Below are 11543 nucleotides of genomic sequence, written 5' to 3' on the forward strand. Positions count from 1 at the left end.
TCTAAGGTCTGCTCTCAATATTGCCATGGACTGTAACTCACTGTCCACATTCACCTGCGGTTGCGAAGACTTGCACTTCATTGATTTGATTGTGATCAGTTTTGACGTTTCTTTTCGTCGCGGTGGGAGACAAGTAAATATATAGCAGAGCAGAGGTGCCAGCTGATTTGAAAAAAAAAAAAATTGTACAGGAATGTTTGAAAATGGAGAAAAATGTTTTATATGGATGGTGTTTTATAAGTATTTCAGTTGAAAAGTTATTCATATTTTGCAGTTATTAAATATGCGATGATTTGTTATTATGTGAAGAAAAGTGACGGTGGTGGCGGCGCACAGGATTACCTAAAATTACCGAAAACAATAAAAAAAAGATATTTTATGTTATAATTGATTGTGAAATGTTGGCTGTGCAGAAGGGACTGTAAAACAAAAGAAATTATTTTCAATTTCAAACATATTAATTTAAGTTGAATTATTACTAATTACGCTGGTCAAAACAGGTGTACTCCAAAAGCTCAAGTAGAAAAAAAGAAAGATTATAGCTACTCAACTATTCCTGTGAATTTTGGTGTCCCTAGCCATTACCGTTTTTTCAAAGACCTAAATGAGTTTCCTCGTTAACATAACGTTCTTTTGTTTTCCACCACTGATTAGAATTCCGCCGTCGTAGACGTTTTAGAAAACCAAATCCAAACGGTACGTTTTTGCTACGGTTATATAGCATGGTTGATTTTGTCGTTAATTGTTTTTCAGTTCAAAGATGCAGTGCTTCTGCAATTGTCGTGGTTCAACAATTATAAAATTGGCTCAAATTGATCAGACGTCTTTTTAATAAATTATTTTGTATTCTCGAAGCGTGTAAATACTTCGCATGTAATTCGATTCAATATATAAACTTAGGGCTAAAAAACTCAAGTTAATTTTATCAATAAATAACAGATTTTTAGTTTTGTTCAACGTATACCTGACAACAGTCGTACACGCTCAATGATGTTCAATGCAAATATCCAACAACAAAAAATGAACCGAATTTTCAACTTTCTTTTTTCATTCTCTCCCAATTAAGCTTTGAACGAGCGTTGCGATCGATCCAGCCAATGTTACGTCGAAGAGGGTGACGAAAATGTGGAGTGCCGGAACTCGTCCTGCCAGTGCAAATTTGACTTTACCACGGACGTAGAACGGCAGCGCTGTGTCAAACCAAGCCGAGGAAAAAGTAAGTTAGCATGATTTCCACACAAAAAATTTTTGAGTGTCGAGAAACATCAAACTTTTACACTCTTTTAGATGCTTCTGGGCGACCCAGTCCGCTGAAGGTAATCACCCTCGCACTGACTGGTGCGGCGATTCTAATCACAGGATCAGCTCTACGGGATGCGTATTACATGTAGATTTTTTTCCGTGCTAAATAGATTTCAATCAGTTGCCTTGCATTAGCAATAATGATATTGAGATTGGGAAACGGTTAGACTGCGAGAGTTGGTGTTGAGTTTATTGTAACGGATTGAAGAAAAAAAAGCAATTCACTACGCTACCCATCGCATTGGCTGCATACGTATAGTTTTAGAGGACGCAGCAAACACGAGCTACCAAGAAGTTATATTACTCGAGTAGTATGCAGCAGGCACGATTACCAACTAAGTTGTTAGACTGCACCTGTAGATATATCTTTCAATATTCGCAATATCAGTTAAATACAATCGAAGCTAATTGTAAAGACATTGAACAATGAGACTATACATATCTGACATAACATAATATGATAAGCCTTTCTATGAATAAAAGCAATAATTAAATAATTTTGTTTGAAACTAATTTTTGGGTGTATCAAAAAACAGGTATTATTAGTAAAAGGCGGCCATGGTATCTGTTTAAAGTTTGGGTTGTTGATTGAAATTGATTACTCACTTTACTCGCTACTCTTCTCCTTTTTTATGCTCTTAGTTTGTCCTTGTCTATGTATTCTGGTAAACTAAGAAAAATAACATCCTTTCGTGTTACTGATAATTGTTGCAGTGATAATGTCCAAGTTACATTCTGTCATGAATGTGTTATTATTATGGTGGTTTGAAACAAAGTTTATTGCTTGTTTCATATATTTTGGCACATTCACTGATTCGTTTTCTTGTGGAAATTAACATAAAATTCCAATTTGTAGAGCTGTCTCGCAAGCCTATCTTAAGAATAAAATAAAAGTTCAAAAACACCGTAAAATTTGGCAACACTGCTAAACAATAGTGAAGTTTGTAAGCTTTTTGTGCTTTCACATTCGATGAACTGTGAACACAATTTTCGTCTTAAAACTGCTCATCAACTGTGAGCAAGCTTTTTTGTTTACTACCAAAGCTTTAGTATCTCTACCTTCGTTACAGTATGACAACAGGTCTAAAATTTAGGATTTTTCCGTAACCTGAAGGGATGACCCATATGTATTTTCGACGTAGCTTGTTATTTCGCTCGAAGAAATAATACGACGCATTCATCGTTCAGGTATACTATACACTCGCTTGATAATTGAAACTTATAAAAATAAATCTGGTGGTAATTTTGTTAGTTCAGTATATACTAAAAGCTTCTAGGTTCAAATTATACATGAGGCCTTACCTTTTCGTATAGTTAGTGTTGTGATGGGATAGTTGTATGAATATGGCTATAGAAATAGCTGATTAACACTACTCTCCATGTAATCGGAAGCCTAAATATAACACCATGATGATGTCACGCAGGTGTCGCTTTTTAAGTTTCAAGCTGAGAAAGTAGAAATGAAAAATACTAAATAAATTAGATTACTGTCTCGCGATGTCCTCCATCTGATTAAAACCGGGTGACTTCACGGTGAAAGTTATTCTCCTTTGCTTTGCTAGGCGAACCAAAGTCCAAACAAATTTCAATAGCCGAAAGGTTAAAAGGCCCGTTCGGATGTCCTCTACATTGCGCGCTGAAAATAGAACCGCGCGGTAAAATATGCAACGCATCGCCTGAGTGGCAGTTTTCGGACCTCTTTGCCCACTATCCTCTGACGACGTCATCGTCTTCCGCTAAGTTACGGCTTAGCGAAGGTGTGCGTATGTGTGTATTAATGACTCCTTAGCCTGTTGGACATCAAGGTCATTATACGACGTCACACAGCGGGCATGCAGAACGGTCGCCATTAGAAGGGATGATAAATGGATTTCGCTCCGCGACAAGCAAGCAGTGGACTTCCACAATCACCATCATTATTTGATTTGCATTCGCGCCAAAACGATTACCTCCAGCAGTTTAAGTTAATTGTATGGTTTCGGCATAAATGACTTGCGGCGAGGAAGGATTAGGTCGAAGAAGCTAAATACCTGCCCGCACTCCCACTCTTACGCTTTTACGATGACTTACATATACTAATATGCCAAAAATATATTTTATCTCTCTTTGAGTTTTTTCTAGCCTACCATTCATACTACAATACAAGGAACAATTGGAACTCTTTTTTATTCAATCCGGTTCAAATCGAGCCTTCAAATAATTTCGCTAAGAAACTGTCAATGAATTGTTCATTGCGCTTATGCAGTGTTCTTCGTAAATGAAAAACTAAGGGGGCTTCGTAGCCGCAAGGTACCAAAGTCCGCTTGGACAAACGAGTAGATGTTGGTCCGAATCTTAGTAGAATCAAGGCCATTCGTTGCAATAAAACTCGCCAGAGGAACACAGAGAGCAGTCATACACCTCTCCAGGGAATTGTAATTGACGATAATATTGGCGAGAGGCAGCGAGGTCACTTACTCTCAACAGAGATAATGCTAATAATAAAAAGCAAAGCCTTTGTGCTACATTCCGATTCGGAACTTGACCTTCTGTTTATTTATACACAGACTTTGCAGCTGACTGTTTAAGGTGTACAGGACAATTGCGGGGCTAGCGCTACGATCCTACTGATACTAACAGTCTCTCCCGAGCCGAGACTCGAACCTACGATGACTGGCTTGTTAGGCCAGCATCGTTTCTCGAGACCATTTGGGAGATACAATGCTAATAATAGAAGTGGAGAATAAAGCAAACACCTGGGCGATATAACAAAAGATCAATGTTTCTGGTCGCAGTGATGAGTTCATTTAGGAAAGAAGAGAATGAATTCGCATATCGAAATTAATAGAGTTACGCAAGTACACTGTTTTTAAAGTCATTCTTTAAAGCCATTCTTTTACTTCGCCTCTGAACCATGGTTCTAGAAAGATTTCATCGCAAGTGTTGAGTATGTCCTAAGTGTGAGGTTTAATAACGTTTGCAGTAAAAAAAGGACTTTTTTCGGATAGCGGTAAACAAATAACTAAGACAAAAAATTGAGTTTGATGAATTTCCGATGGGAGGTAATTATGTTAGCCTACCTGCAAAACAAGTCTACACTCTTGCGAGCTGCCTACCGGCAGATAACCGGAACAATCGCCATGGCGAACGACAACATGCGAGTAGGCATGTATTTGAGTTCTTTCTTCGTTTTATTTATCAATTTCTCCTCGGTTTACGCGACAAAATTGTTGGAGTAGATCTTACGCTTCAGGTTTGCCCGGAAATCCTCGATGGGACGCAACCTGAATACGTTGGGCGGGCTCGCCACCTTGGGTACCACATAGATATTCATTTAATGTTGTGTCTGAATTTAAGACTTTGGTATAACCAGGACTGCTTTTAGATCTAGAATAGGTTAATATTAAAAACTGTCTGTACGATTTTATCGAAGACCAGTGAATAAATATAAATAAATATAAATGCTCCATCTCCTCCAACGATTGCTTCGAGTAATAGGCCGATGCCAGATGCGCCCAAAACACCGCGTCTTCGGCGTTGTGGTAGTATTTCTTGGTGAACGACGCAACTTACGGCAGGCACTTTGTGACATAAATTCCCCCGTTCACGGCCAGTCCGGAGCAAAAGGAGAGTGGCATCCTCTTCTCACTAATTTACTTCTTTCGTGGAGGAAGTAAAATACGAAGTGCCCTGCCAGTCGTTGCCATCCAGGGTGAGAAATGGCTTGTCATCACCGCCACATCGCGATTTGCCGGGAAAATATACCTGACCATCTTATTCGGGCGTCATCGCTTGCAGCTTCGAGACCAACGGACGCTGCTTCCTGGCATGTAAGTCCATTATCGCCAGGACCTTTTTCATCGTTTGGCCGGTTGCATCGACCTCCCGGTCAAGCGCACGCAATGATGTAGCCACTTTTCTCTCGGTCTTCTTCTCCAGCATCCTTCCCGCTGCCGCTGCGTTATTGCCTGAAATAAATTACAATAGAGGTTAGTGATTATTTCGGTAAAGTGTTATGAAATACATAATTGTGTATTTAATTTCATTATACTTTGAAATTTCTAGGTATGACGACCAATGATGAATCACGTTGAACTAGAATAAAATATGATGGAGCTAAGTGGTGGTTAAGTACGGTTGAGTAAAGGCGTATATATATATATATATATATATATATATATATATATATATATATATATATATATATATATATATATATATACCCAACGCAAACGGGGAACATTTTATTACTTTAGGGCTATTTTTTATAACTTATTATGTCTTATGACTGCGCATTATACACAAAGAGTAACAAACAAAAAGTAATAAAAATTATGACGGCCACACGCTTGTATGTGTTTCTGCAGGAGAACATACAGCCAAGCACCGCAATGCATGTGTTGACAAGACTTCACTCGCTGCATTTGTATTGATGCAACGATCAGGTTCATTTTTGTCCCCTTCATCCACACATAATCATAATCTCAACCGTCAACCTCAAATGTCTAATTAGAAACACTTTCGTTTCGTCCCCCAGTGTTTACTTAAAATGGAAAAATGTAATACTGTCTGACCAGAGTTGCCGAAGTTGCGAATATTGTCTGGATAGGCACGATTATTGTATTTTCAAACAGGTGCAAATGAGTTTCCATGAACCAATGAGTATGTGTTCTAGATATCTTGCAGGAAAGCGAATGTTTTTGTTTTCCTCTAACGCAGTTTACAGATCGTGATGTCATTTCGAGACGCATTTCAATACTTTGAAATCATCAACGTTTGCATACTCTATGACGGGGAAAATGCTGCTTGGCAGCTCTTGTCATATTTTTTCACTACTCCGTATGCGAACTAATACACGCACACCGGATGAATTAGAGATTGAAGAAACTTGTAACATGTGCAACATATGCGACGGTGTGTGATTTTTTTTTTGCTTGAGATGGAAAGGGAGCAGTTTTCGACAGAAAAAATCTTGCATGTGGTTGAAACGACCATTATTAGATAGTCGTACTCCCGTAACACGTGCTAAATATATGGCAGTATGTGTTGTTACTTGACTGGGGAAGAATTTTATTGCCTTTTTAGTAATAGGTTTGTTACCCAAAAGGCAATTTTGCGCTATTGCTTCTAGAGTAATAAGGAAAAGTTTTGCGTGTATATATATATATCAAAACTTAAACTAAAATAGTGAAGCATGATGACGAATAAAAATCACGAAAAAATCGGTCATAACACAGAACATCTTGTTGGGGTTTAAAACGAGTTTTATTTTCCAAAGTCAGTGCTCACAATTGACTAGCATTCATTAGTAGCTCGAGATTCGGGGATCCGAGACAAACTCATATTCTGGAAAACCCTCTGTAACTCTTTTTTCGCTGATCCACTGTTGAAATTTAATAGTTTGGTAGTGGCAGCTTTTCTGGCCGGAATAGGCAATAGTCATGCTGTCCTAGAAAAGGCAATAAATTTAATGTTGCATGATCTCAGAAGTAACGAGAGTTTCGCTTTTCAGTCTTACCAGATAAGGACCTTATAGGTATAGCATTGCTGCCCAGAAATTTGATTAAAAAAACGGGAATATCTGCCCCTTTCACTGTTTCTCTCGATGAAAGATTAGGGTTCCGTAGTAAAATCGGCTTACTACATTAGCATGTGTTAAGGAGCTTGCATGAATGACATAGCTTTTTTAGGTGAAATAATTTTATTTATATCAGGATTAACATTGTCACTGTTAATAACGTTGATTACAGGTTTCTTTCCCACTTGGTGTTCATCGATCCATTCCAAATGAAACTAATGTCTGTTTTAATTGACAGAATGACTGGCGCAAAGTATGACTCCTTCTTTTCCTTCAGTGTGTAATTTGAATTACCACCACATCACGTCATTTGATGATGCTTTTCAAATGCGTGAGCAGCGTTTTTTAGTCAATCAAATTATATTATACATACAGTGGAAGGGCAAACCTGAGGCAAAGAACTGGCTTCTTACTCTGATTCATCTCCCACCTCTGTGATCCCTGTTTTATTTTTCGCAGTGATGTCATTCACAATTTCACCTGTAGGCGGTAAATTTTCCGTTTCAGGGTTATTGCTGATTGTGGTTCATTTATTGACCACAGCGTTGTTAAACTCGCTCGCAAAAAGCATGCGATACTCCAAGTGGCGTTCACGCCGCTACCAAAATCTCACACTAGAGATACTCCCGTCGTACTGTTTCTCGTTCTCTTTTACTTTTTCCATTTCACACTACCGAGCGTTGATGCTTGCGAGTTTTCTCGGGTAATGTAAGCCGTAAATGATTTCATCGCCATGAGATTCAAAGTACGGCAATCCAAATCGATTTGCACATTTATACAACTCACAGTTAAAGGTTTCGTAGACGGGGTTCGAAGCCAGGCTATTTTTCGAAAGCCTAAAATAAACGTCGATAAAGTAAATCAATATGAGCTTTCGTTTTTTTTTTATTTTCCGCTAGGAATATCAGGGAGTCGACAGGAGTCCTCCCCAGCGTCCGTCGGCAAAGTTTAACGCCTGGCGCCCTCAACCCGCCCATTACCAACAACCGTCATCGACCAATTTCCAATTAGACAGCTCCTTGTTGACGACCAAGTGGTAGCTAAGCGACCATCCTCGTCGTCGTGGGACCCAGCAAGAAACCAGCAAACAGGTTAGATTTAAAAATACCGCATGTGCGATAAAGTTTTACTGGGTCGATAAAGCAGGGAAGCCAGAAATAAGAAAGCCTACCGTTCCGCTTTAGACCTATTTACGTACGAATGTGTTAGTGCCACTCGTCGAGGAAAATATTTACAAATCGCTGTTTTGTTTGCAATGCTATGTTTTCAGCAGCTGGACAAATAATCAATTGAACACTTATTGTGAGTTCTAAACTCGTTTCTGAATAAATTTTTCATTCGTGATCATGAATCGGAAAGAGCTGCTAAACATAATCGACCAAAAATGGTAAAAAGTGATAATAAGTCGAAGCAACGAGCTGCGATGATTTACAGTTTGGAGGAAACAAAAGCAACTCTACACGGGTTTACATGTTTACTAGTGTCCGTAGGTGAAAAGTCTTTTATCTCTATTGGTACCGTCCTGTAGATTTTCTTAGATTTTCGCTTTGACATTAGTTAGTTGTTTTACCTGCCCTGCCCTGAGAGGATTAGCCGGGCCGGTACAAAACACGCTTTCCCGCAGTACAAACATTTGTCGGTACTGGCGCTTAAGCGGGGAAGTTTTCAAAGGGTAGTCACGGAGGAGAGCCTATCGTTTTGCGGGCACAGTGATAGTTACCGGTAGGTAATATCGGTCCGGGGACGAAGGTTGCTCGCCTCGTCTTCTATAACATAGACCTATTTACGTAAAAATATGTTAGTGCCAATTGGTGAGAAAAATATATATAAATCGCTACACGCAAAACTTTTCCTTATTACTTTAAGAGCAATAGCGCAAAATTACCTTTTAGGTAACAAATCCATTACTTAAAAAGCAATAAAATTCTTCCCCAGTTAAGTAACAACACATACTGTCATATATTTAGCACGTGTTATGAGAGTACGACTATCTAATAATGGTCGTTTAAACGTTTTTTCTGTCGAAAAATGCTCCCTTTCCACCTCAAGTCAAAAAAAATCACACACCGTCGCATAAGTTGCACATATTACAAGTTTTTTCAATCTCCAATTCATCCGGTGGGCGTGTATTAGTTCGCTCGTTGTATGCATACGGAGTAGCGAAAAAATATGACAAGAGCTGCCAAGCAACATTTTCCCCGTCATAGAGTATACAAACGTTGATGATTTCAAAGACTTGAAATGCGCCTTAAAATGACAATACGATCTGTAAACTGCGTTAGAGAAAAATAAAAACATTCGCTTTCTTGCAAGCTATTTACAGCACATAATCATTGGTTCATGGAAACTCATTTAGACCTGTTTGAAAATGCAAAACTCGTGCCCATCCAGAACAATGTTCGCAACTTCGGCAACTCTAGTCAGACAGTATTACATATTTCCATTTCAAGTAAACACTGGGGGACGAAACGAAAGTGTTTCTAATTGGACATTTGAGGTTGACGGTTGAGATTCTGATTATGTGTGGATGAAGGGAGACAAAAGTGAACCAGATCGTTGCAACAATACAAATGCAGCGAGTGAAGTCTTGTCAACACATGCATTGCGTTGCTTGGCTGTATGTTCTCCTGCAGAAACACATACAAGCGTGTGCCCGTCATAATTTTTGTTACTTTTCGGTTATTACTATTTGTGTATAATGCGCAGTCATAAGACACAAAAAGTAATAAAAAATTGCCCAAAAGTAATAAAATATTCCCCGTTTGCGTTGGGTGTAGTTTGTTTGCTTGCTACGTTTTTGGCAGCTGGACAAATATTCAGCTGATCACTTATTATATGTTTTGAACTTGGTTCTGAATGAACTTTTCATTCATGACCAAGAATCGTAAAAAAATTGCTGAACATAATCGACCAAAAATGGCAGAAAGTGATAAAAAAAAAATTGAACAACGAGGTGCGATGATTTACAGTTAAACAAAAAACAAAAACAACTTTACACGGCTTATACACGTTTACTAGTGTACGGAGTTCCCCATCTCTTTGAGACTCGGAAGCTGTAGCAAAAAACATTTGTTATCAGTTGGACATCGGGCCTCGTTCTATAGATGAGTATGAAAATGCTCGAAACCGGTCGACTCTAAAAAGGTAAATTTCATAATTTGTCCTTAATATTAAGTAAGAGCAATAAGTGTTGTTGTCTGGTCACGTTTACGTATCCTTTCTATCAGTGTTGTACTAGTGTGTGTATGTGAAAAGTCACTTATCTCTATAATAGGGGCCATAGTAAACATGTCATCCAGCAACTTTGGCGATTAACTTTGGCTTTCAGCTGAATATTATTTTTTTCCTTTTCAAGCACTATATTTATTTCTTTTTCAAGCACTTTCAAGCACTTCAAAATCAATGCAAGAGTACTCGTGTAGATTTTAAATAACCTAACAAGTGCTCGAGAAGAAAAGAAAAGATTTTCAATTGAAAGTGTAACTTCCCTTCAGGCCGGAGGTGGACAGCCAGCTATTCCTGATCGTGATGTCTTGGCGAGCTACATGTTCCTTATATACGTTTTCCTCAAATCCAGCCATATCCTAATCTAATCCTACTCCCTTTCGCCTACATCAAACAAAACGGCAAGAACGGGACTGGCCCCGGTTACGCTAAAAACACTTGGCGATAAGAGAATATCCCAGCAGGAAGATCACCATTTTGGAAACTTTCAGTAGTGGATTGCATTCAGTGAGGTGAACATAGGTGGAAAGTGCTAAGTATCTGTGAAGACAATTACAGACCAAACAGAATTAAGGGTGTTCCGACTCTCGATCTACATGTTTTCGGGCTCGACATTGCTGAGAATTTGCTGTCTCATACTAATGGACTGTAAACAGGTAAGGCAAATGGTTTAAAGTGTCCTTCTTTTGTCAACATTGATGACGTAGAAGTCCAAAAATCAATGATCGGGACATTTTTCCAAGAATTTTTCACAAGTTATGACAGTTCACGGCTAAAAGGGCCTTCCTGTGCCAATCAACAATACGGAATACAATTTCAAATGGCATTTGCTTCTTTTTTTTTTATCTATTTTTCGCTACATATACAGACGAATGTCTTCTCTTTTCTCATCTATATATACCTCATTGGTCTTATACGGACTAATGCGTCGTAAAAAATTACGTAACGCTAAATTTCGGAGCCCTCCTCATTTATGTAACAATAAGTACCGTTCTATATAATCGTCCCCCCTCCCTCAAAATGCTGTATATCCTAACCCCCTCCAAATTTTCAATTTTGAGCAAACTTCGCAATTACGTAACTGTCTCAAATACCCCCCCCCCCTTCTCCACCTTCCCCCCAATGTTACAATAAGTAACGCAGACTCAAGCACTTTTTTTGCACCGCACACTCTGATCGATTGAGTTTAAATGCGTGCAATGCATGCAGTGCACGATGTATCCAACGATGCAGGCGCTGATGTGACGCGATGAGATTTGTTTTTAGATCGAATTTATGCTTTCAAAGGACAATGCAACAAACTTTTGCAGCAGACGCGGCGCGAATTTTATCGCAATTCGATTTTCATGCAATTGTTGTTATGCAGGATTCAAACTCGAATCTAACTCAAGTGTAATGCACTGTTAGTAGGGTTTACGTGCAAACCGAAAATAAATGTGCAAGCAAGTTTTAAAACTCA

At 38.8% G+C, this 11543-nt stretch overlaps 1 protein-coding gene across 6 annotated transcripts in view; it reads left to right on the forward strand.

Moving 5' to 3' along the window:
• Window positions 1–1428, forward strand: part of LOC129717855 (prion-like-(Q/N-rich) domain-bearing protein 25) — a 50885-nt gene extending 49457 nt beyond the window's left edge. For 5 of the 6 annotated variants that reach the window (XM_055668077.1, XM_055668078.1, XM_055668075.1 and 2 more), the window contains 3 exons: window positions 655–696; window positions 1067–1216; window positions 1288–1428. In XM_055668077.1, coding sequence (XP_055524052.1) covers window positions 655–696; window positions 1067–1216; window positions 1288–1391 — 296 coding nt within the window. In that variant the 3' untranslated portion in view covers window positions 1392–1428. The remainder of the gene's footprint in view (window positions 1–654; window positions 697–1066; window positions 1217–1287) is intronic. The other variant, XM_055668074.1, reaches the window with a different exon arrangement.
• Window positions 1429–11543: the final 10115 nt, after the last annotated feature.

This window comes from Wyeomyia smithii, chromosome 1 (genome assembly GCF_029784165.1).
Source record: "Wyeomyia smithii strain HCP4-BCI-WySm-NY-G18 chromosome 1, ASM2978416v1, whole genome shotgun sequence".
NCBI classification, from domain to species: Eukaryota; Metazoa; Arthropoda; class Insecta; order Diptera; family Culicidae; genus Wyeomyia; species Wyeomyia smithii.